Genomic DNA, 27,027 nt, shown 5'->3' with positions numbered 1-27,027 from the left:
ATGAAAACACATCTGAAATGAATGGTAGACTGAGGAAAACGGCCAGCAGTAATAGAAGTTGCATGTTGCTTGTAAATGAAACAGACCATAAAAATGTTGGTATGGTCCTTTAAAAGTTATATTCTTACTTCTGGGAATGTGCTGAACAGCTTTGATACAAACATCATCACTGTCTTGACTGTCAGCCAAACACACACTCAACTCTGTTTGAAAATGGGGGAATTCTTCTTGCTTCACGCCAAACCTCCAAGTAATGAGATTTCAGACCTTATGAAAATAGTCTTCTTTAATTCAAACATATCAGCCTAATGTCCACTTTCACCAAGTGGCAGCAGGGGAAATATTTAAACGTTGGCTCAGAACAGCAACATGATAGAAGCAGGGTGTTTTTTTAACATTTAATGGATTTGGTTAAGAGCACAGGATGAGGAGGCTTGAGAATCAGTATTAAAATAGATGCAGTGCTGAATAGACTGCTTAATTGAGGACCAGACACGACTCATAAAACGTCTTAAACCTTGTCCCATCACGTCTACCCGGTTATAAGAGGACACATAAAACTGCCATCTTTTAAATGGAGATCGGTTTATGCTCGCCACAAGATTTAAAAAAAAAAACGATGTATCGGGGTCTCGATTCACTCAGGCTAAACTGGATTACAGCCCAACAAAAGTCAACCATCTGATTTCAGCTGAAAGCAACATGAATTGTGTCATAAATGAGATGCTGGAACAGGCGACAGCAGCAGCCGGTCATCCAGGATGGATGGATGTGTGTTCAACAACACACACACCTCGTTTATGCCTTTTTTTCTCTGCTTCTACAGCCGCCGTTTCATGTGAAACTCTCAGAAGCACACGGTTACACATGCATTTGTCTTGTTAGTTTGATAAATGACTCGGAGCAGGTCTGGGATCAGCAGCGTTTTACTGCCACTGTGTGAATATAAGCAGCTATTGTCGGCCCCCGTATAGTCGACAAATGCAAAGATTTAAAAAATTAAACTCAGCTGAAGCGAGTAAAAGCAGCACATATGCAGAGTCAATAATAATTTCATTGTCCTCCTCCCCTCCCCTGCAGCGCTCCTCTCTGTCTCCTCTAACGGGCATCAGTCTCTGTTTGTTCTGCTCTAGCCTACCGCAGCATCCGCCAATCGGAGCTGACTCTGTGCAAAATTGGAAATATTTTTACCTGCAGAGCCGCCATCAGCATCCAAATCCCAAAAAGATGCATTTTGTTGAGTTATAAATTCCTCCTTTCCAGAACCGACAGAGTCCTTCGCGCAGCGCTGGACGTCAGATATTTAATTCCCTGTAAACCCCGGCGGCATGAGGCAGCCTTCCTTCCTCCACCAGCCCTCCTCTGTGTCTGCCTGATCTGCCCGGCACAGCGGTACTCCAGCCTGCCTGCGACTGACTTAACGCCGGCCCCTTCGCGCCTCAGTGCCGCCCTCTAACGGACACCAGGAACACTGAGCCCGGCTGCAGAGACGGACAGTCCACACAGGCTATAGGTGGTTGTTTGGGTAGTTTACTGAGACTGAATATATGAAACATATCTGATATGATCACTGCTTGAAGGGATACACCAGCAAGTTTGTGATTAATTAATCAGTCAGTTTAGCAATTAAGTGATTTTAAGCAAACGAGTTGTCAATGGTTGGCTCCTGCTACACTTAATACATATTTTTCCATCCAAAGTGGAAAAACATGCAACACAACCACCGAGTTTCAGAAGAGATACTGTCAATTACTGGAGCCAGAAAACTCCACTTGTGGCACCAGTAAGGAAACCTGATGGCACCTGAAGATGCCTGTAGTTGGCAGAGACACCTGACAATCAAGCAAACGCTTCTCTTTAAACGGGCAGTCCAGCGATTTAGTATCACAGTTTCATAATGTTTGGGAACTTTCCAGAGGCAGGTTTTAAAATGAAGTGAAAATGAAAGCAGCAGAGGCTGAGATATTCTGACTCATGGGTGAAGTCCAAAAACAGCGGATACTACACTTCCCTGAATGCCACTCAGTAATAGCTTTGTTTCGTTAGACCATAGACCACTGACTGTCTGGTACAGTTGATCTGTTTCAGTCCTCACTGGTACTGAAGTGAGTAGTTTCACATAAAAAGAGACATTGTGTAAATACTCTGTACTTTCGTTTAATCCTAATATTTCCTTAAAGGCCAACCTCACCAATTTTACACATAAAAGTTAGTTGACTAGTTAGTTGACAGTTGTTTAATGTCTCCGGTGACTCTGGATTTTTCAAATCTGAGATAATTACAGCCGTTTTATAACAAAAATCCCTATGTTCTAAACTGGAAGTATGGAGCTGAAGAATCATGGGTGCTTAAAAGCAAAGGACGGATGAACAGAAAGATGTTATCAGATGCATTTTGGGAATTGTAGGATCCAGCATTTTTGGAGCTTGACCCAGACTATGGGCTAAGACCCCATTTCTCTGTCTGTCACATGACCCTTGTATATTGTAGTGGTCCCTTGAGAATGTACTGCATTGCTTCTCGTTAATGTTTGCCAGCTCTGCCTACATAATTTGCATATTGAGAAATGATCACAATTCGGGCAGAATCAAGATAACAAGAATGCTCATTAATACCAGGTGAAAACACAAATCAAGGGTATTAAAAGGATATTTCAGGATATTTCTGCAGGATATGCTGCATTCATTTTGACCATTCTTTTTTTCTTGAGATTCTATACCCATTTAATGGAGGAACAATTCCCAAAAATGTCAGAAGTAATTTTGAGAATGTAACTTCTTGTGAAATAAATGATTACACTTGTATTTCTACATCAAATGGGAACACCTTTAACATAATTACAGCTCCAGTGTTGCTGTTATGACTCACTCTTGATTTCAGCAGTTTTACACGGTTGAATATGGTAGAAAATCTCTTGATAGCTCACTGTTTGACTAGGTGTTGATTCAAAGTGCAACAATTTGATTGGACAATAATTTTAGTACCTTGCCCCTTTTTGCATATTGTATGACCACATTTACAATGACACAGTCATTAATATCAATGATTTAAAAAATGTCTGATGAGTTTTCTTGCATTATTATTACTGACAGAGCAGAAGTGAGGCTGGTGATTTGGAATGGTTTTGAAAGGCACCGACAAATGATATCATCCCTCTGATATCATAAAATCAGATCAGAGAATGCTTCTGTGTCACAGTAACAAATTATGCACTCTGTCGTTTCAGTTGGAGGAATTGTTTAGACTGATTTCCCCTCTACATACTGAAATGTGATCATGTGTGTCTTTGGTAGAGCACATAGCACACTGGTGACAATGGTTAATTAAACTTAACAATATCAAGGGGCAGAATGACTCCCACTGTCTAACATCACATTCAGTCAGTACTCTCCTTCCTCCTGTTAAACAAATATGACCTCATCCTCTCCACTTTCACTGTTACATGAGAGCAGGCTACCTATCCACTCCTAAAACCAGAACTCATGGTGTCCCCCAGGGGAGTGTCCTGGGGCCATTATTCTTCTCCCATTCTACTTATTAATGATCTAAAATGTGATAACTTTTTTATGTGAACAATGCTTTGCTCTGCATTGATGATGTCACATATAAGTAGAGAATATTTTTGATCACTACTAGCAACAGAATAGGCCATTTAAAAAAAAAAATCAAGCTAAAAAAAATACCCAGAAATTTTAATTAAGGTAGACAATTTGCTACCACTGTCTGGTGCAGCATTTTCTCACAACTCAATTAATTAAAAAAAAGCTTCAGCTTCAAAATAACCTTATTAGGGTTATATCCAAATAATCCCCAAGCACATCCGGACCTGGCACACTTTCAAAATCTCAATTTTATTTAATTAGTGCTAGTTGAAGAGACAGAAGTCAGAGTCTTCACTAGAAATTCAGAAATTTTGACAGGAGATGAAACTTCACTGTTCCCTGTAAGTTCAAGTTTAGGTTTATTTTTCATTTGATGAGTAAAAACAAAAGAATGTAACATCTTAAGTGTTAATATGGACAGAAGGAACAATTACAATGACCAATAATAATCTTTCATAGGCATGTGAGTATTTTATTGAGATGGATGTTACCCATAATGCAGTTTTAAGGAGTTGTTGTACTCAAGACACTCAATTTGGTCAACATTAATATTATAATGCTAAGCTAGAACAATCATTGTTAAAATTTTATTCAGTCGTCACATTCAAAGTGTTGCCAAGTGGGAGTGCAGTTTTAACCATGACCTCACAGAACTGGAATAAAAACAGATTTACTGTGTGGCTCTTAACACCGACTTTACACATATTTGACGAGCATGCAGCAGAATAAATCAGGCTTGAACTGCATGTTCACCTAATCTGATGTGGCCACTGAAGGAAGTCAGCTGAAAGTCTTGTTATGTGTGATAATGATACATTGTTTTGCAAAGGGCAACATATTGATTTGTTCATATCCTTAGATAACCCTGTTGGTTCCATTTGTTGAGGAACATTCACTGTTAGCTTCACAATGATAATGTGATGACATCTAACATCTGTGATACTCAAAAACAGATTTTTCCTGATAGTAGAACCCTAGGGATGAGTGGCCATCGGGTGCACTGCAGGGTTTTCCAGAGTGCCTCTACACAAATTGGTGCATTGGCTCATAGAAAAATAAAACTAAAACACAACAGAGAGAGAGAGAGAGAGAGAGAGAGAGAGAGAGAGAGAGAGAGAGAGAGAGAGAGAGGCCCAGCCAAGCAGGCTGCATGGCCCAGAGTGGTTCTGTGTGACGGTCATCTCCCTCTCATCTGTCTCCCTCACCCCAGCCAACTAAGTTTGGTTCAGTTGGGTCCCTTGGCCCCACCCACCTCTACAGTTCTGTGGAAGTATCTTTTAACATTGTTTTTGTCACACTGACCCACTGGCTCACTTCACATGAAAAACGTTATGGTGGTGCTGAAGAGGTCCAAGAAAAGAAATTAAATCATGAAAAACAGACGCATCCAAATGCTTCAAATAGTTCTGTGCTGAGTAGTAGTAACTCTGCATCCAGCAGCGCGTCAGAGAGGAGGAGCAGAGTGGCAGAGTGGATTCAGGGCCACAGCCCACTGAGTGCAGTGAAAACACCAGTCAGAGTTTAACATCTGAAGCTGGAAAACAGGAATAAACTCATCTGTGTTGGCAGGATAATGTTATTTAGCTCAGTTTACTGCTCTATGCACTTAACTCAAAGCTAACAGAACTACATTACAGAAAGATTCAATAGAGGAAGAAAACCACTGAAATTAAGTTTGTTCGCTGTGTTTACTGCTGCACATTACACTAATAGTTGTAGTTAGTACAGAGAGAGCGGAACATGAAAAATACAAAACACCTGTACAATGTAATACAATGCTAATGGAACAGCGGTAAATACCAGTTACCTTACTTACCAAGTTGCTTGCGTGTTGACTCAGCTATATGGTCATTTTTGAGGCTGCATTAATAGGTTGTGGTGGTTATGGTGGTGATGTAGTGGACTGTATTATATGGCAAACTGTGTCTGATATTTCATCCACCTCCCAACTATATACAATTATACAATTATATAAATAGATCATTATAAGTATATTACATCATACAGGGGTTTCTATTTCATGTATCCTTCTACAAATGATTATACAGTGGAAAACGTCTTACCATATGATTGACACTCGTATATTTATTACATGAATATAAAGTAATGAAAAGGACAGCATCGCAACAGCTGTTCCAAACGCTTGTTGTTTTGCTGTTGCATCTCATTGGCTTGTTTTTGGACGTTTGTCATAAGCTTCAGGTAGACTACGTTTTTCATTGAGAGAAAATTACTTTCTTTTTCCTGTCATGATTTCAATGTGCATGCAGCACCAGCCTCAGTTAACCAGCCGGAAAGAAGTTCACTCATCCTCTGTTATCTGTTATAACGATGGAATCAATGTGTTAGCAAACCTATTCACACATTCAGCACAAACAGAGAAACATTTAAGTCCCCCTCCACTCAAAAATATGTTTTTCTCCTTCTTCATTGTTGTTGTTCAGTTGTTCTCTTGTCTATGCAGAATGTAATTTACAGTGAAGTAGAAGACATCTTCTACTATCTTCTCAGTGAAACTTGAAATGAAATATATTAACATATTCTTAGATTCTGGATTTTTAATAGGGGCAAAAGAGTTGATGTCATTTTAAGGATTTGAACAAGGTAATTGAACTTTTTGTGGAATAGCTAGTGGTGGAAAGTAACAAAGTACATTTACTCAAGTTCTGTAATTAAGTGCTATTATTTCAAGGTACTTTTACTTTGCTTGAGTATTTCCATTTGATGCTTCTTTATGTTTCTACTCCACTACATTTATTTGACAGCTTTAGTTACTTTTCAGATGAAGATTTGACATTAAACACTACACTAAGTTCACCAGCTAGTCTCCAGTTTGTAATTTGTCTGTTTGTCATTGGATGCTGAGCAAGTAGTGTACAGTGGGTTTATTAGAGCTGTTTTCTGCTTTGCGGCGGCTAACAGCACCGTGAATTGTGCAGCATCTGTTCCTGCAGTCTGCCCTGTTTTAAGGTCCTATTGTGGCCTATATGTGGCAATTAGCGCTGGTCTTTGTGAATTAGACTGCTTTTGCAACTAGGCTTATTTGCATAGAAAGGGGCCAATTTTGCACCAAATATATGAATATTACCTAATTTAAATACATGCCAATGGCACAAGTGCATCATGACGATATTTACTTTTCAGCGCAGTTTGTGGTGCTTTTCACTCTTTGCTGGTGCTGTGAATTACACGCCATCTTTTTGCCTTATTTGCAGGTTACAGGTTTAGCAGTCGCAAAAGCCACGCAATCCTTTTGTGGATGTGGCCCATAGTTATTTGATTCATCATTATTATTAAAACATTGATTAAAGCAGCCTTAATTAAACCCAATTTAGTAGATATAGAGCTATATGGTTTATACGCAGTGTTTATAACCATCACACAACCAACTCAGCACTCATATAAACCATAAATTTAAATCCCTCCATACATAAACTCTGGGTCTGTTCATCATTATACAGTGTTTGGAGTGAGATATTTTCAACAGTAACAAGTTTCAAATGTGCTCCTATGCCCATTGAAATGTTCTCACTTTCTCAGAGTCAATCCCAAAGAGTCCTACCACTTTTGTGGCCTTTGTAACTTTGTTGGAGTAGAGTTGTACTGTACTATCAAGGTGGAAGGCTCTTGCCCCTACAGCCTGACTCTCTGAGGATTAAAAATGGCCTTCATTACAGTAAGTCACCCCCGAATTCCATGTGCTCTTCAATACTTGACTGAAACTGGTAAGCTGCTTTCACTTTAGTGAAGAGCTCCTTTTTTACCACTCCTGAATAACATTGTGCTGAGATGCAGGGTGTGCAGACTTCATACAAAGCACATGTTCTATTGATGTAGAGCATTCTGGTTTATTTTCATTTTAGTTAGCCAGTCAGCTCAACACAGCCTCTCTGTAATTACAAGTTAATCTCAGTTTTTCACCGTTTGTTTATCTGTTTATTCATGTTTCAAGCATGTCTTTCTTCCTTCCTTCAGGTATACGCTATTTTTTTTGTTTTTGATTTGTTGATTTGGCCAGAGAGCAAGGTCTGACCAAGGCCTAAATCAAGATAAGGGGCTGAAAGTGGATAGATGGATGTGGTAACAATGAGATCAGTGGTAAACCATTGATCTGATTCTTGGTCTTTTCAAAAACATTTTTTAAATAGATTTTTGTCAAAAGAAAAGTCATATGACCCAGGTGGACATGTGCTGGTGATGAGGAACTAGAGGAACAGGCACTGTAGACATGAAGTAAAAGGAACAGGAACCAATGTGCATGTGGGATTTGACTGATATGGGGAGATGATGGGTTTTTATTAACAGGTTCAAAGCTCCAGTAGAGACTGTGATGTTAATTACAGCCCAAAGAACAAAACTGTTGGACAGACCTAACATCATCCTGATGATTTTGCTATTAGCATTGTGGGGCTGAACTTGAGGAAAGAGCATCAATGTCTGATATCAAGAGTTTATCCCCACCTATTCCCCTGCTCTGCTGACTGTCTCACAGAACCGCTGACCTGGAAAGGGTCGACGTCACCAGTCACTTAATTTGTCTGCAAGCAATAAGCTTGACCAAGGGGTTGCAAAACAGATGCAAATATCCCCCCTAGATGCCAAAGTACATGATCCCTCACCAGCTTGCCACCCACAAACACTACCAAGATGTGTTCCAATCATGGATACACCAGATACACTCTTTCAAGAAGCCTGAAAACCACAACTGACTGTCACTCAAAGGCAACTTTCAGGCAAGTGTGGAAAGTGTTCCCACTGCCAGAACAACAGATTGTACATACTTAAAGCATCCTGACTGGTCAAAATTTTCATCATAGACAGCAGACTCCACCAACATTGTTTACATGTTGTACTGCCCTTGTTCAAAAATGTATATTGGCCAGATGAAAAGAATACCAAAGCTGCTAATTTATGAACACAAAACTGCAATTAGAACCAAAAACTCAGACTATGCTATGGCCAAACACTTAATGGAAGCAATGGCTCATCTTCTCTTTACAGTTTGTTGGCCTTGAACAGTTGTCATTGATGCGTGGTGACCTCCTGAAACTTCTGTTTCAAAAAGAAAAGTTCTGTATAGATAAATTAATGCAGTGGTCCCACATGTTCTAAATGACTCGTTCAGCTTTAAACCTTTTTTGTAATGTCTTGTGTATGTTTTTCAAAAGTACTGAATAATGTTTTTCAAAAGTATTTAATTATTTTTTCAACACTGTCAGCTCCTAACTCGGCCTCATTGTTTTTGGATATGGTTATAGTGGTTGGGGGTGTTGTTTTTTTTGGGTGGGGATGGAAGTAGATGTACAGGTCTAACCGTTTCCTGTTGAGTGGCTGTGACTATTGGAGTGCATGACGAAGTCAGAGGTACTCATGCTGGATAGAACTGCACTGTAGTGGGCAAATATTTTGGCTTCTGCTACTCATGTTAAGTCCCAGTCACACCAGTAAGTGGCACAGCAAAGGATGGATGTCAGAGATCCTGCCTGATCTGAATGTTGTGATATGACTGAGTTATGACTCTGACATTTGTTGTGTGTTTGTATCCATTCAGAGAGTTCAGCGCATTATCTGCTCATATCAAAATATGTATTCATATTTGTTTACATCCTTACTAAAAAACATGTCTCTTTTGTGGAGCAGTTCATACTCTGACAGAGGGGAGGGTTAAATAGAAGTAAACAGAGCAACACAACTGTAAGCTTCAATAGCTTCCTGCATTTTGGACTCCATTTTCCATTCCTTAAATGGTCACTGCTGAGAAGACTGTTTGCTATTGGTCATTTGCGCAAATTTGCATGTCAGAGTTCACCAGTGTTTAACTTGATGCAAAAGATTGGCATAGATTTACCTTGCTCCCATCAGCAAATATACAGATAGTGTTGATTCCACTGACATGAATTGACTTTGCCACAAAAACTCACCCTTTTAAAGGACAAGTTCACAATTTTTCAAGTGTGTCTTAAAAGTCAGGTGTCCATAGGAACAGTGAAAGAGGTTTTCCTCGCTGTTATCATTCCTCCTGTCCATACTGACTATTAAAAGATCCCCTTCCAATGTGCTTTCAATATAAATGATGGAGGCTAAAACAGTGTGTCCACACAGTCATAGTGGTCAGTATGAACAAGAGGAATGATTACAGCAAGAAAAACCTGTCTCAGTGTTCATTTGGGCACCTGGTGAACCATCTTTTAACTCATCCTTTTACTGGTGTGACTGAACCTTAACGTGCATATCAACAGAGTATACAGTAACAACTGTAAGTGCTACATGCTGGGCACATCAGTCAGCAGTGAATTCTCTTCATGATATCAACATATCATGTAGTTTATGTGACATTTGTTTAGAATAATGATGGTTATAAATTCTGCCTGGTGTCATTTTTCTGTAGAGACTGTAGGGATTTTGACTTGACTAAACATGGAAAGTACTGCACCTTACCCAGCTATTGCCTGCAGTGTACTTTAAAGCACAAAGCAGCTTCACATACTGGCATACTGGCAAATGGCAGAGCACTAACAGAATTGTAAAGACTTCAATGACCATACCTCCTGAAAGGTAACATCAGAAAACTGCCACAGCTCTGGCACTTTTCTATATTGACTCATCAGCTTTGGGAACATACTACAATAGCAGGATTTCATTTGGGTGTAGGAGGAATGTGTGGTGTCTCTGTGAGTGGAGATGGGATGGAGCCTGATGTTATGATTTGGCCTGATAAGAAAGCTGGGATTTCATCCAAAAATCTTGCCTGCACGGCTTTAAACTGTGTTGTGATGTGAAAAGGTGTATGTGTGTGTGTGTGTGTGACTGTATTGAAGTAAGCATCAGTCACAGAGCGTGTGTGTGTGAGTGTATGTGGTAGCAGGCGCACTGCCAGCAGGCTGCTGAAGTGGAAAGCTTTCAGCCTGGTCACTAAGTGGGGTCGCAGCCCAGCACTGATCACTGCACTCCTCCATCCTCCACTTCACTCGCTCCTCTCATCTCTCTCCTCCTCTTTACTTTCTCCCTTTCTCTTCACCCCCCTCTGCTGCTCTTTCATACTGTCTATCTGTCCATCTCTCCCCTTGCTTGCTCTTTATCTCAGACATCCTCTCCCCCATCTCTCCTGTCCTTTCCATTTCTTCAGCCTTCATTCTCTTAAAGCCTTTTTCTTCCCCATCGTTCCATTTCCCCCCAGGCGTCTCTTTCTCTTCATCTCACCACATCTATTTTCTCTCGACTGCTCTGCCTCTCTGTTTTTTTTCCACTCGCTCTCTAATGTCTTCTCCTCACCCTGCGTTCATACCATCAGCTGCAAACACACTGGATGCTGTGTTGCTTCAATGCAATGCGAGTTAGATATACAGTACCAGTCAAAAGTTTGGACACACTTTCTCATTGAAGTGAATGGGAAGGTGTGTCTAAACTTTTGACTGGTACTTATATATTTTAAGTTACATGGCATGATGGTGATATGATACACAGCTATAGAATACACGTACAGGCTAATGCTGTTTTTATTTTCATCAACTATTCTCTTCAGACCACTTTGGTTCCTAGAAATTCTGTTTACATCATAGACTGTATATAAAGCTGGACGTAGCATTGTCTGACGTCACCCACTGGTTTGCATTGGAGCCGGTTTGAAGCCCAGATTTGCAGCTTATATCTTTTCCGTTTGCAGCGCTGCACACTGGGGCTAACATTAGCTACTCTAGCTAAATTGTGCTAACAGGGTAGGTATGGTTATCAAGTAACATTAAACTTAGTGAAATATTGCAACAATATTCCAACACCCACACAGCAGACATCAAAGCTACTATAAGTCTTCAAATCTTATGAACGGGGCAATAATTTCCAAAATGACCACCAGCACACTTATTATAAGACCATAATGACTCACTGAAGAGAAGTTGAGACTTTTTGAACAGGAGGCTGTTGGTGGTATTGCACTTTAAGTATTTCTGCATTGGCCTCTGCTTCAAGCCGTGGTGGCCATATGGTTTACATACTTGCAACAGCAGATATGTTTTGAAAGAAGCTCAGCGCTACTACATTTACATTACTGTTACATTTTTTAAAATCAACATAAAGATGCAAAATGTCGATTCCGAATATATCTGCAAAATTTTCACTGACTTTCATTTAGTTTCCTACAATATTCACTCATTGCAAGTAAAGCATGATTTAACTTTGTAATGGTTATATTTAACTAACTCAAAGCCCTTGGATAATATTGGGAAAAGATTGTGTTCTTTGATTAATATTTAAAAAGTCAACAGTAACTTGAAGTATGAGGGTTAGGACTCAAGACTTGAACCCTGTTCTCTGCTGTCTCAGTGCTGCCAACTGTGCTCCTCTACAAAAACAAAGCACTGCCTTGAATAACAATTATGTTGCCAGTAAACCTAATCCAGGTAACTATTACATTTCCCATTGAAATTTTAACTGGGAAAACACATTGATAGTATATAAATGTAGCTTTTAGGAGACAAGGTTGGGACTGAAAACAAGGGTCCCTCCCAGTATCAACTCATGCAGGACTTGCAAGTAGTCATGTGTTCATTGTGTGACATATATCCTGTAACTGCCACAGTGCCCAAGTGCCCGTAAAGATCACAGCATGTGGAGGCTTATCAGAGCATACTGGACTGGGACACGCTTGATTAAGGAGGACATCAAGTAGCTTGTGCAAATACAAATACAGCTCAGTCAAACTCACGGTCTTTATTGCTCTTATTTAATTTCTACATGAAGAACAAATAAACAACAAGAATTATGGTTACAGTCAGCTGACTGTAAGAAATACACATTCAGGAGCTGAGAGGCAGTAATAGAATTATTAAATCAATTAAACGGAGTTATCTAGAAGCACTTAGGTCTACTGTACAAAGAAGAGACATGACATTTTTTAGGAAATCATTCATTCAATCAATAAAATGACATATTTTATATTTAATCTTGCAGTGCCAAATTCTTATCAGTCTCATTAAGAAGGACTGATTTTGATACAAAAGTGATAACCATCTATCAAGGTTGTGTAGTGTTTGAACAGAATTAATAACATTCAGGCTGTATCCAACACTTAATAAGCTATGAGGCTTTTTTCCTATCTTTATTCAAGAGCATGGTCTTTCAATCTGAGAGCATGATTTGTTGATTTCATGTTCAGATTTTGTAATTCTTCCCCTCAAAACCCTGCCTTCACACTCAAATGGCCCCTGCTTGCATGCAGATTTGCTCTGCTTCTGCTTCAAACTGTATTCTTGCACAGCAGATATATTGTTGCTAGCACAGATTTGAAACATTTTTTTGTGCAACAACCCTGTCAGAAGGACTGGGCAGGCAAAACAGAGGCTGGCTGAGCGGAGAGGAGCAAACTTGACGGAACAGAACAGAACAATGATCCAACAAAACTCAACTGAAAACCAGACCTTAAATACAAACTAATCAGACAACAAGGAAGAGGTGAGAAGACACAGGGGCAGGCTGAGAGCTGATAGGCTGAGAAGACAATGGGTACATCTCAGGTCTCTTATTTGATATTTCGTTGCTCCTCGCCTAAACTGGAAGTTGTTCTTGGTGCGCCATTTTCACAGACATCTCTAATTTCTGCTCCGAGGAGTAAGGATTGAGGAGCGAACAGGAAGTCTTTTACCAGTGGACACGCCTCCTTACTGGATATCAGTTATTGATTGGACGCTGCAGCTGATCAGCCTGATCTGATACATCACTGCAGTTTCATACTGAATTGGAGAGATTACAGATTAAATTTACATGTATCACTCCCAAGTTTTATGTTTTATTTTTCTGATTCATCATCTAGTTAAAAAATCTGTTAATTGTCGGTCTGAGAACCATTATTAGAAAGATTTTTCTTTTCATGATGTTATTTCCTCCGTTAAACTGTTTCTTGTTGACAGACAGACTCTCTGACTTTAATTTGATCCATAATAACAGTTAAACACATTTATATTTTACATCATTTATCGTCATTTCCATTCAGTCACATGTGAGGCTGAAAATTCCTGAGCGTCAGGTTTGATATGAGTTACATAATCTCCTGAAACATTTAGCCAAATACAGATTTTCCAGTGTTCAAAAGACACCCTGATCATATTCTGGGTTATTAAATAACGATTTCACAGTCAAAATATCAAAAAATAGGCTATAGATGCAAAGAATCAATAAATAGTATAAACGCGTCCTACCAGTAGAAATGGTTCTGTGCCTCTGAGCAGGACATAGTACATAATGCAGGTTGTTATTCATGTTTGTTTTATTTAGGTGTTTGTTAAACAGGTAACAGGCTGCAGAGAGGAAACAGCTGCTGGCAGTGATAACTGTGCACCTTTTATTAGTATTAACAAAGTGCACATGTGTGCAGACACAAACTCCATCAGAGGTTTCTACAGCTGTTAAAGCTGATGACAGCTGATCCAGCTGTCATCAGCTGGCGCCGTCATCAGAAAGGACCAGAAGGACTTGACAACAGAAGAAAGAACTCAAAAAGTCCAAAAAAACAAACAGAAAGTCCAGGCAGGATGTGACAGGAGACTTTTGTGTTTTTCGTGGTGAGAAATGTTTAGAATATCATATCTTTGATAGAAAACCTTAACATGTGAATTGACAGTGAGGAAAATACTTCCAGGTGGTGAGTCCTCCCACCCTCAGTTCTCCAATGGGACTGATGCTCAAAGCATCTCATCTCTTAGCAAATGACTGAAACTGAACCAAGTGCTGACTACAACAGAGTGTGTCTTCTCATGCTGTTACTATAACGTGAGTTACTCTCAGCGTGACAGCAGGTCAGCAGTGTGTGCAGCGCTCTGCTTCTACTCCCTGCAGGTATAGTGGGTGTGCCAACAGCATGCTGCCGCTTTCATGGTGATAGATCGAGAGACACGGCTGCAAGCACAAGTGCTGTTGCCGACTGTCCACGGCTTGTCAACAAACCATGGAAGATTGGCAAATTGTTCCTGCTAATACTCCTACTAATAATCCACTTTCTGATTACGTCTTTTCTTTTCTGTAACTGTAAAAGAATACAGAGACCTTTTTTGTATCCTTATTACATAATGCTGTTACATGGATTCCATTAATACCCAAGCCTGCCACTAGGTAGGAGGCCACATCTGAAAAATGCCAACATGAAGCACACTTAATCCACACTTAAAACAGGAGTCGAACATGCCAAATCTGCCCACAATGCAATGCCCTTCCACGAGCCATGTCATCCAAACTTTAAAAAATCTTAGTTATAAATGACAAACTAAACATCATATACATTACACCACATATACCGTACATATACATTATACCAAGATTATGAAAATGACATGCATATCTCTCACTAGAAATTTAACAAAATGCATTCTACCTACTAGTAGGTTCAGTTAGGTAAAGTTGTTGTTGCATCTCTGAAGCAGTGACACAACCCACACACACACACACACACACACACACACACACACACACACACACACACACACACACACACACACACACACACACACACACACACACACACACACACACACTGCAGCATGGTTCTTTTAGTTTTTGGCAAATTAAGTGCTTCTAATTCTGTTCCAACCTCTCTCTTCCATCTCTTAAATCCGACTCAGATTCTGTCGAGTTAAATTTCTTCCTTCCTCTACTTTCATGTTTTATAGTTTGCCCTCTCTCTCTCTCTCTCTCTCTGCACTTACCTCCTCCTCTCTCTCTCTCTCTTGCTCCCTCGTCTGTCTCCTTGATTACTCGTTGCTCTCATCCCGACTCCTATCTGCCAACTTGAATTAGACCACAATCTCAGCTGATGGGCTGGGTTTGTACACCCTGATGGAGAGAGTGTGTGTGTGTGTATGTGTGTGTGTGTGTGTTTGCATGGTAAGGACACATGGCACTTGAGGCTGGAAAGAGTTTTATCACATAATGTTTTTCCACTTTCATGAGAAAAGTTAAAACACAAACCATCTTTAAAGCAAAACAGAAGCATAAAAGAATAGAAGCCCAACACTCACCTCTACACACAGCCACTAATGAAGTACCCTTCAGCAAGTCACTTAACTCCAAACTGCAGAGATACTGATGCATCAGTCATGCTTTATTGTATTAATGATGTAGAACAGCACTATAACAGCTGGTTGCTGAAAAGCACCATTTTAACTGCATGGAATAGTCAAATTAGCAGTTTGTTTGCTTATTCTGTATTGTCTGGCTGTGATTTCCTCCATCTCAATCTTTTCTGAATTATAAGTGCATGAATCTACTCTGCATTAGTGATGGGTAAACATATTTTGGGTAAACATAACACTGGCCAGAACAGTCATAGAAGTGAAAAATAACATAATAATATGAGTGCTACCGCATATGAAGATACTTTGTAAAAGGCACAGTAGTTTTCCTTTTTAAACCATTTTAAAAGCTCCCTTAATATTGTCAGACTCATAATGGACAGTTTTTTCTAAGCAAAATTGGTGCAGTAGCCTTGTCAAAACCTGGACGACAGCAGTTCAGTCAGAGATTGGAGTGTGTTAAGTAGCAGCTAATGTAGCCTGGAGCTGCTAGCCTCCATCAGAGATGAGGAGCTACAGACGTCTGCTAACCTCACTACTTTCTAACCCCACACAAGCAGATTTTTTTTACTTTTCAAACTTGTGGTCTTCAACCCCAACTGATGCTGACTCCAGTGACATCACTTGAGATTTCACACAGCTCCCTCTGAAGGCACAAAAGGCTTTATACTGCTTTTTACACTTATGCAGTAGTACTCCCCAACACCTGGAAACACAAGCTAATGTTTACATTAGCAGTGCAGTTGCCCTTTAAGACTGCAACATACAGCAGTTTGGTATGGGAAGAAAAGCAAGGCTTCCTAATACAAATAACACACATTTGTGCTTGTTCTAATACTGGGTTTAAATGACAAACAACCTCTGATCAGAGTCTCAGTGCTCCAGGTAACTGGTGGAAACAGCAGGGCAAACAGGAGAGTTAGCTTGTTTGTCTTTGTTGCTAATGATATCAGACTGGTTAACCAGCAGCCACAAAATTCTGTTATCTAACAAACAAGTTGACCAACAGCCACAAATGGACGTTATGACAAGGATACTTCATCTTCATGAAAGAAAGAAGACGTCAGATAACGTGAGTCAGATACAGCTTCTCTCTCTCTGTCTCTTTGGTCGCTAATTTCTTCTCTGATGGTTAAATGTCTCTGTGTGGCTGTTGTGTGAATTTATCTCCTTAACAAACATGCAGCAGAGATCATATAATGTGTTGTAGGTAGTTTGCTTGGTGAAGTTACAGTGAGCTGTCTGGACTCACTCATCATGTGGAATTGATATTTTGTATGTGTGCATATAGATAAGAGTGTGTAAGTCATGTATTTGATACATTGATGCATTAATACTCTCTGATGTGAACCTACACTTTTAGATCTGTGAATGTTTTTAGTGTTCAGTCTTTCTAGTATTCAGCACTGATCTGAACCTGTATCACATTATAAGCTTTGTGATACTTTATATATTTCTGTATACTAAGAAAATGCACAGGAAACACGTGTAAATCATGTGATATGTTGTCTGTCATCTCATGATGTAAATCATCTACTTTGGCCTTTAAGGGATCAGATCTCAACCCAAATGAGCATTTGTGCCAGAATTTGGAGTAAAGCCATGACCAGTGTTTTCCACCATCATGAAACACATTGTTTTCATCCCTTTAGGAGAATGAACGTGTCTGGATATGTTGTGTGTTGGTCCATACGTGGATTTCAAGTCCTGTGACTTTATGAAAAACACCTTTACTTTTCTGAAGTCATGCTACAGGATTTTTTTATACTGACATACTGATATTTTACATCTGGCAATGTGGAATTCAAGCTACAAAATTACACATTTATATGTTAAGCTGTCACAATTTTCTGCTGTTTACCAGACACAGCTACAATGATGTTTGAGAGGAAAGTGTTGATAGTCCACTCCCTCTCCATGTGAAGATGATCATTACACTACTGGTTCTCTTATCTGAGCACTAAGTGAAAATGAAAGCCCACTGCTCCTCTGTGTAAAGCAACCCATGTTCATCGGTTCATGGGTAAAGATTATTTGATATGTTCTATGAGGTATCTTTCATAATCAATGCATAAAAAATAGTGTAAAACAGTGCTTTTACAGAGTATGTTATTTAATAGCCAGAAGTAAACATTATAGGAGCTACTGAGCTGTAACATGCCACTCATGTCTGCAGCTCAACAACATCATCACACAATAACAACAGGGATTGTATTTCTACAATATATTTCTATAAAGCATACAGTGAAAACACAATGCCATAAATACCCTTCCTTTAAAAAAGATTAAACTGTACGTGTATCATTATAGGATAGATTGATGGTGTCCCACATGGTGCTGCTGGGATTCAACACAGTATTTGCAGGAAAGTAATAGTGCGTCATCATAGTTTTAAGTCTGCGCAAAGCAATAATAAATATGTGTTCTAAGGTTGTCACACCACAGAAAAGTGTGATATTAATCACCCAGCCAAATTTGAATGATTAAAAAATTTGCCAAGTATATAAAAAAAGGTTTCAAAATTGTGAAAAAATAAGCAGTATTCTCCTCTCTGAAACACTGGGGGCTTATGGCACACTCCCTTATAAAAGTACACAATTTAAAATAAACCTTGTTTGTAAGTGTAGGACAAGCAACATGGATCATATTTTAAAAATAAAGTGATTAATAAAATGATTAATTCGGCACTTATTTTGTAGGTAAATGTGGACTTATTTCAGTAAAAATGTAACTTAAATTACTAGTTGACAAGCAATCCATCACCAGTCATTGTTATGTTAAATTGTAATTTTTTTCAATGGAATTTGGTGTTAACATTACTCACTTCTCTGCTGAAATATGCGGGTTACTTACCAGGTAGTTTTCACAAACTTTCATCAGAGACAACTGGGATTGACAGTTAATCCACTGTTACTGGTGAATGGGGCCATGAGTTATTTTAAACCCAGCTGTCCGTTGACTACTGGTGCGTAGCTGTGGGTGGGTTTAGGTGAGCCCATGCAGCACTCAGGCCCATCCAATCAGAAGGCTTCCTTATTTGCTGGATCATTCGGTGAATAGCAGTCAATCAGTATTGTTTCAATTATCTGACTATGTGATCAATAAAAATAAAACAATTGTTGTTTCTTGCTTCTTGTTTATCATATGATGATGTTGATAGATCAGATATTGCACATTGCACAGAGGAACAGAAGACTACTGTCCACAAGTTAACTGCTTTTAATGTAAGTTAAGATAAAAAAAAACCATGGAGAAACAAAGCAGTCACAAAAAGAAGCTGTGAGGAGAATAAAGAAGACAATTCAGCTCAAGTTCAGCCATCATTCTCAACCCAGACTCCTATTCCTGTGCCAGTTTCTCCTCAATAAGTGCCCTGTAGTAACGACATGTACGTGGCTGCTAATTCAGCAGCAACAAGCTGTACTGTTGAAAGACTCTTTTCAACTGTCAGTCAGATAAAAACTGGCATCAGGGCATCAATGATGACATACAGACTGAACTCTATCTCCCTGCTCTCCTTTGAAAGAGAACTGACTGAATCCTTCACTATACTGAAATCATTTCAGTGTTCAACACCAAGTCCCATCGTCTCCTGCTGTGATCATCAAAAGTAAACTAATTTACAATTTTGGACTGTAGTAGCCTATTGCCTAATTCAAGATTATTGTTAATTAGGTATAGTTTTTGTTGGGTATACAATTGGATTTTATGCTGATGTTGCTGCGACTGCCATCTCTGTGTGTGTGTGTGGTTTATGAGGCCGCTGTGCCAGGCTATGTTCAGGTGTCATTTTTAACGTTGCTGAGCATGTTGGTGCCGGTGTATCTCTATCCATATGCTTGATTAATGATGCTGTTGTGTCTGTCAGCTGTGTGTGTGTGTGTGTGTGTGTGTGAATATGTGAGCACCGTGCCAGGTTATGCGATGCTGTTAATGCTTGTCTTGGTGCCTGTAACATTACCTCCAATGATGCATAAGGCTTGTATGATTAAACTGTGGTGCATTGAGGCACATATAGTTGTAGTGGCCTATTTTAGTTAACATATGCATTTCAGAACTTTGGGCTTCTACCCCTGGGTGCTGTGGCCCCTCACAATCTATGAGGTCCCAGTCTCAACAGTAGAGAAACAGGAAAGAGGAATCACAGGCTACATCAAGAAATGGCTCAGAGTTCCATGGTGCCTTACCTGTCTCACGGAGGAGTTCAAGTGTGCAAAAGCAAGACTCCAGATGACACTGAACGAATCCCGAAATTTAGCAGTGAGCAACAATGCGCTAACCTTTGCATCTGGATGTATATGGAGACCAGCCAAAGCAGTGGAACAGGCAACAGCAGCTTTGAGACATGTGGACATTGTGGAACATGTTCAGCAAGGAAGAGGAGGCCTTGGGCTAACAACTAGCTGTCCATCTTGGAATAAAGCCACAGCACTAGAACAGAGAAAGATGGTGGTGGAGGAACTATGCCATCAGGAGGAGGGTGCAACGCAGGCTCATCAACGAAACGTCAAAGAAGAAGTGTGCCTACTTAAAACTCCTCTGTGTCAACCTGCCATTGTCAATAACTTCATTGTTGCATTCACCATTAACAAGAAGACTCTCTTGTAAGTGCTTGCACAAAGGATATTGAAATCTAATCCCGTGTTTTTGAAATCTATTTGTGTTATTTCTGTCTCATTCTGTGATGGCCAGACACAACTAACTGTATAATCAGTTTTGGAGCAGGCGTTACTGTTACTTAATTATTTCTACATATTGATAGTTCACAGTTGAGAAGCTGTGTGTCATGAATAGTTAGAGGTATGACGCTGGAGTGAGCAAGGATCATCAATCTTTGTGTCTCTTCCTTGGATAACCCTCTCGCATCCTTGCTGGGAATAGCTAAGACGCGAGGATGAGATGCAAGCGCGGGAAGCGAGGAGACACGTTAGCTAAGTGGCTGCCACTGACTTTGAAAAAGGATATATTCCTACTTGCAGGATGTGCTTTGCCGGGGGGGATGGTTGGGATTCCCCCCCCCCCCCTCCCTCTGGTCTGTATATCCCTGCCTCTGCTGAATTATTTTTTATCCCTGGTGGGGACAAAAAATTATCCCCCTCATAGTGATTTATGCTGCTTCACAAGGGTGTTTCTAAGAGTTGACAAGGTCTGGGGCTAAGCCCAGACCATCTGGTGCTGTGGTCAGAGTATGTGCACGCACAGAGCACACGCTGAATTTTTTTTTTTTTTTTTTTGGGTGGTCCCTGCTGTTCTGCCTGGAACACTACTGCTATTTAATTTACTGCATTGTATTAATACTTCAAACATAACATTTCATTTGAAATTCTAATAGTGATGTTAAGACAATTGCTCCGGACAAAATGGACATCTGTAGAGAAGCTGTGAATTCTCAAACCCATGGCACCAGTGTTTAATTTTTATTCTGTTTTTACATTTTTATTTGACTGCTGTAATGTTTAGCACTTTGTGATGTACAAATGAAATAAACCAGCAACCTGATGACAGTAGATTGAATTCAAACAACCATTAAGGAAATATCAGGTGTTTTGACCATTTTGCTTTTCTCCAAATTGTGTTACCAGCTCCCCAAGTGTCCTATATCCTTATACATACATAGAAAAAAATATAGTGTAGTGGCCTTTATGCAATGGGTGCGTACACTGCAAAACAAAAATCTAGTAGTGTTTTACATGGTAGTGTGTTCTTGGGAAGATTAAAATAGGTCCCCAAATCATCTGGATGCATGATGTGAAGCCAAAGCTCTTTCGAGTCCACTGAAATATAGACATGTTGAATAAAACACTGTGAGCTGGTGGTTCAGCGGTCTAAAAGCAGGATAAATGTTGTCTCATTAACCTACACAATAATTTGCCAAATCAGTTTGGGATCAAAAAAAACATTTGTGAAAATGTGTGTGCCCAGGGGGAAAAAGTGTGAAAACTGATCTACAGGCAGTGAAACAGCAACAGCAATTTGAAAAATAACCAAACAAAGTCTTTCTTCAGATGGAAATCTAACTAACTATTAACTAACGACACACTACAGATAAGATAATTACAGTATAGGCAGACCAAAGATGACTTAGTTACCAATCAAAACTGTCTATGCTCATCTGTTGACAAACAGGGAGATGCACGAATGATGACACACACCCAGGACACCACAAAACTGGTATTTACCATGGAGCTGTTAGTGGTTTCTATGGAATCCACAGAATCTCTAGTTTGAGGAGATGCCTCGAACCTCCCTCCAACAAACTGAACCGGTTAGAACCTCAGCGACAGACAGTATTATTTCTAGTCCCTTTTTATTCTATGTTTCTTTTACACTTGACAGTGTTCTTGAGTTTGTGAAAGGCACTTTATTTCAAATGTATTATTATTACTGTCAAAGTTTACCTGTGTTCTTTCTTCCTCTTGCTAGTCTGCTCTCTCCCTTTACAGAAAAAAAATCTGTATATCCATCTATAAAACAAAATACATTGAAATTGAATGGCCTGCACATGATGACCATTGACCAACTATCAAACAAAGGTAGCATAATGTTATAAACTCTTACATAGCAGGAGCTGAATGATTCAGCAGCTTGTATTAGCTAGCTGGCTAATAATCAGCTATATCCAGGCAATGCCGTTACCCTATGCTAATTAGCCTGTTGCCATGTACCAGTAACATTAGCTTAGCCACGTTCTCCGGAAAAATGATATGTAGCTAGGGTTAGCTTAGCTACAATAGTGAATAAACCAGTGGTTGTCAAATCTAGGTGGCAGCACTGTTGGTAGTGGGACCTTTGTGTGTACCTTACCTTTTTGGTGTAGTGTTTGATACTGCTGTGTGAGCCCGACAGCATGAAGCGTCCATACCATGGTGCAGGTGAGGACATGGGCACACACACAGCACCCGAGACAAAGAGGGCTGCAGATGGACTGAGCTTGTATACAAGAGGACGTTACCCAGCACCACCCACTCCCTCAGTCTCTACTACATCTACACACAGGCAGCAGCAAGCGTCGGTAGTGGTCGGGAATTAGATTAATTACACATCCTGATGATTATAGATTATTTTCCTCTGTCAGAAAGATTTGGGGCTAGTCAAAAAACATTCCCAGCTTAAGCCCCAGAGGCCTGATGTTGATGACACCGATGCTGCTTCACTCATAGACCAAATAAAATATCTCAAATAAAAATAGGCTATTTAAAAACATCTTAAAACATCTGCTGCAATGTGAGAACAGTCTATAGTGCAAACAACAATCAAATCAGAAATGGACTTTCACTCTCAGAAGTGTGACAGTAGAGATGACATGGTGTCTAGGCTACGTGATGATGCAGTAAATAGACCAGGGGGTCGCCTTCTTCCCTGCTCTGAGATTTGCAGAGATGTGGGTAAAAGAGGGGCAACACACTGCAGATAACTTCTCCACAGGAAAACATAAAATAAAGACAGAGGTCAGTCATCAAAGCAGACTTTCTAAGTCTGACAGATAGGCTTATACTGTAGCATGTTGTGATTATGTTCTGTTCCATATTGAAGTTTACTGCGTGCTGCCCTTAGGGCTGAATTAAACAGTGACTTGCTAGAATGACATTATGTGTATTGACGTCTGGCTGAGGGGTGCAGTCTGCAGTAGTGAAGGGAGCGTTGGTGGGGGATTTAATTCTGGCATGTTAAGTTAGCATTTAACCTTTTATTTTGTTGTATATGATCACATCTCCTATGTGTCCATGAACTTGACATCACATCGCTAAGAGTGAAAATATCACGCTACTTGATGAACTAAATTTTAAAAAATGGATTTAAATATTCCTGCAAACGCAGGTCAAGTTCAAGTTTTGTAATTGTTTTATTATCATCATAATTATTTTATAAATGTTACTGTAACAGCTGAAATAGCCCAATATTCTTCATAATCTATATACACCCACTATAGCTTGTGATTTATTTTTATGATTTTGTTAATTGTGTACAACAGAAAGAGCATTTCTCATGCTTTTTACCATTTCTAAATGTTTTGGCACATTTAGTACAGTTGTCTACAATTTGAACAATGATTGGTTGTATATGTCTTTGTGATCAAAACAGATTATGATTCTTCTCAGTTGAATAGTTTTACCCTCTGAAATATGTTAGAATTCTTTCATTGTGTAAGTCATCACATGCAGAATAGTCCAACTAATTGCAAAAAATCTGCTGAGCCCATGTTTCATAAATGGTATTGATATGGAGTGGTTGTAAAGTCTGCTAAACTGATGGATTTGTTGTCAGGTGAAACTGAGGACTTTGGTTCATCTTATATCAGCCAATGGCACATGCTGTCCAGTTAGCTTACCGGTGTAAGTCATGAGTATGGGTATAGTAAAACACATTTATAAAGCTTGAGGGTGACAGAGTTACTAATTTGTGAACATGGAGGAGGCTGCTCATTGGACGGGGGCACCAGAGGTGTATAAAGTGGAGGTATAAAGCGTACGATCATCGACCACAAAATCAAATGTCTTCGCTCGCTGCAGTGGATGCTGCTTGTGATGACATAACAGTGGAAGTGTGCAGAGGATGGTTGCGGCATATAAGACGATTCTTCCCCTGTTGCATTGAAGGGAGAGCATTAGGCGTGAGGTGGATGAGAATCAACCAAACAGACAGGAGTGACAGGATGTCTCCTGATTCCCAGTACTGTAACTGTATTTTGTTACTATGTAGTAGGCTCTGTGTTATACTGTGGGTTGTGTGACCATTGCAGGAACTCTTTTACTTTACAAAGAGGAATGTGAAACCTTGCACTGTTGAAATCAGTGTCTGAAGAGTATTCACTTTAATACACAATAGCAGTCGGTTAGCTTCAGAAAAATAACAGTCTGGTACAGCAGGCATTCAGTGTCAGTGAAAACATGACACACAAGACTGGAACTTAAGAGATGAGGAACACAGAGTCCACTGTCATTCTGACAAAACATCTCAACATTTTGACCATCTTGGTTTGACACAGTGTCAAAGGATTGTGTCATTTTGGTGGCTTCATTATGAAACATAAATGAAAGCTTTTGGGTGAGTTACAGCCTTTTGCAGGTTAACTATAGTGTTTTGCAGCATGTAGGAGCTGTTTTGGGAAATGCAACTTCAAAAAATGTTCTGAGAAATATGCCAAACAATTGAGAAAAACTGTATTTTCAGTGTTAATGTTTGTTTATTGTCTTTTTTACAATTCAAATGCGGTGGGCTAGTTATGTAATATCATATGTAATTGTAACACTGTATACTCAACTGCTCATGTATGCATAGTCAACTATGATCTTTTATGACACTTAGGCATCTAGGTTTCGACTCAGGAACGAGGGACACAACTAATTAGGGATTAAAGAAAACAACTCAATTTATTACAACACAACAAAAAACAAGAAAATAAACTTTCAACTCAAATTGTCTCTTATAGCGAATTGCTGTTGTTTTAGTCTTTTTGTTTATCAGTCTGTAGAAAGAATCCACAGTTCAAAGTTCTTTTCAGTTCTCCTCAGTTCAGGTGTGTGTATGTGTGTGTTGTTGTTGCTACCTGGGTAGTGTGTATGTTGAGATCTCATATGCTTATCTGTCCAGGAGGAAGGTTATTGTCATTCCAGGTAAGTTGAGAAAGCAGGCCAGATACTCTCTGCCCCTGGTATGGATCCTGACTCGCAAAACCAGACCTCCTCCTCGGAAATAACCTCAGACTCAAAAACAACCTGCACACAGTGGGGAAAATATCTCTCATCACTATTGTTCAATAATTGTGTTCATTTCAGTAACCATATTTCTCTTACACTTTATCTGTATGAATGGCTTAACTCAATTAATTAGTGAATCAACAATATTTAAACAGCACACAGAAAAAAAACAACAAATCTTACAGCCCTGTTTGAACTTAAATGCAACATCTCACATTAAACTGTGTATCCTCCGTGAAAACTAGCCACAGTAAAACCAGCTGCTCTCTTAATGTCATAACCTGCCGCGTTACCATACGAAGGAAAACAAAATGGCGTTTGCGGTGTCACTAGTCAAATACCGCTCATGTTTACATCCTCCTTTGTAGCACAACAGAAAAAAAACACTCAAAAAAACATTTCTTCACTCTTATATAAACATCTCCGATTGGTTTAAGGTACTCATAAGGTAAAGAACATAAAAAATAAACGCAGTGATCTAAAACAACAACGCAAAACGGATGTTTACACTGGGCTAACTGCTAGCTTAATATGCTGATTTAGCATGTCAACTCACCGGAGATTCATGGATTAAATCCAAAAGCAGGTACACCAACATCAAAATAATCCTTCGGCCTCACAATCAACAAAATGACAAAAAACGAGAAATGAAATCCGAAATGTCTTGAGAAAGATGCTTGTGTAACTCTTAAGATTTCTCTCTACTCGTTTATCTCAGCAGCAGCTGTGTGTTGTTTCTTTCTCCGTTGTTTTGCTTCTTGCTCTCTACGATCTGAGTCTGAATCGATAGCACTACTACGCACTATAGCTCCCTCTAGCAACCACTTGTGGCATCGCCAGAGATAACTTCTGGTAATTTTACTGTGGGTTACATAACTTTTATAACACTAAGCATGGAACACACACAGAGTGGACCAACAGTGTTTTATTGTTGGTGCAGGAGGTGAAAACAGGATTTTCTATTATTTCCATAAACTAGTCTTACTAGCAACTACTGCTCTTTTCCACCATGGCTGCTTGTTAACTGATACAGCATCATGCTGCTGCTGTTGTTCTCTCTCTGTCCTTCTTTCTGATCAGGTCTAACTATCCTGACTGTGTCCCAGTCCTCTGGGGATCAAGTCTCTCTTTTTTGAAAACGTATTAATGCATGTGAGGTTCGGTTAGATTTTCCATCGATCGGTTTTTGGATTGGAACTTTGGAACCATGCAGACCTCTAACACACAGTTACCATGGTGAGCTTTGGTGCAGGTCCATCAAAATGAAAATATGCCACATTCCCCAAACTTACCAAATGTTTTAGGCTGGTGTCTGAATTTCTTTCCAGTTTATTATAAACTTTCCATTGATGAATCATGTGAATTACAGATCACATTAATCACATCTCATAAATAATATACAAAACAACATTACCATCAGCTTTTAAAAAATAAATACAATCTGTTCAAAGTGGATACAGAAAAAGTATAAGAGAAATATAAATACATACAAGAAAAAAAGAAAAAATACCATTCAAAATACCATTACAGATGGTTCAGTTCCAGTGTAGCAGGAAGCCATAGCAGTGAGGCATCATGCAAAGTACCAGGACCACGGAACTGGCAAAGCAAATTGGATTAATTTTATTGTTATTTGTGTGCTACTGCTGCTGCTGACGTGAATGCTAAATG

General features: G+C 39.5%; 1 protein-coding gene and 1 long non-coding RNA gene across 2 annotated transcripts in view; both read right to left on the bottom strand.

Annotated features, from left to right (window-relative positions):
- The window catches only part of LOC137188350 (cadherin-2-like), a 102,254-nt gene extending 100,845 nt beyond the window's left edge, over nucleotides 1-1,409 (bottom strand). Inside the window, exon 1 of the mRNA XM_067597980.1 lies at nucleotides 1,192-1,409. Coding sequence (XP_067454081.1) covers nucleotides 1,192-1,233 — 42 coding nt within the window. The 5' untranslated portion in view covers nucleotides 1,234-1,409. The remainder of the gene's footprint in view (nucleotides 1-1,191) is intronic.
- Nucleotides 1,410-25,098: 23,689 nt separating this feature from the next.
- On the bottom strand, nucleotides 25,099-26,634 carry LOC137188484 (uncharacterized). The gene is made up of 2 exons (XR_010929424.1): nucleotides 25,913-26,634; nucleotides 25,099-25,374 (listed from the first exon to the last, which is right to left on the bottom strand). It is a non-coding gene; the product is annotated as an uncharacterized lncRNA (long non-coding RNA).
- Between the last annotated feature and the right edge of the window lie 393 nt (nucleotides 26,635-27,027).

The sequence above is a fragment of the Thunnus thynnus genome, chromosome 8, assembly GCF_963924715.1.
Source record: "Thunnus thynnus chromosome 8, fThuThy2.1, whole genome shotgun sequence".
NCBI lineage: Eukaryota > Metazoa > Chordata > Actinopteri > Scombriformes > Scombridae > Thunnus > Thunnus thynnus.
This window is presented reverse-complemented; position numbering and strand designations above follow the sequence as displayed.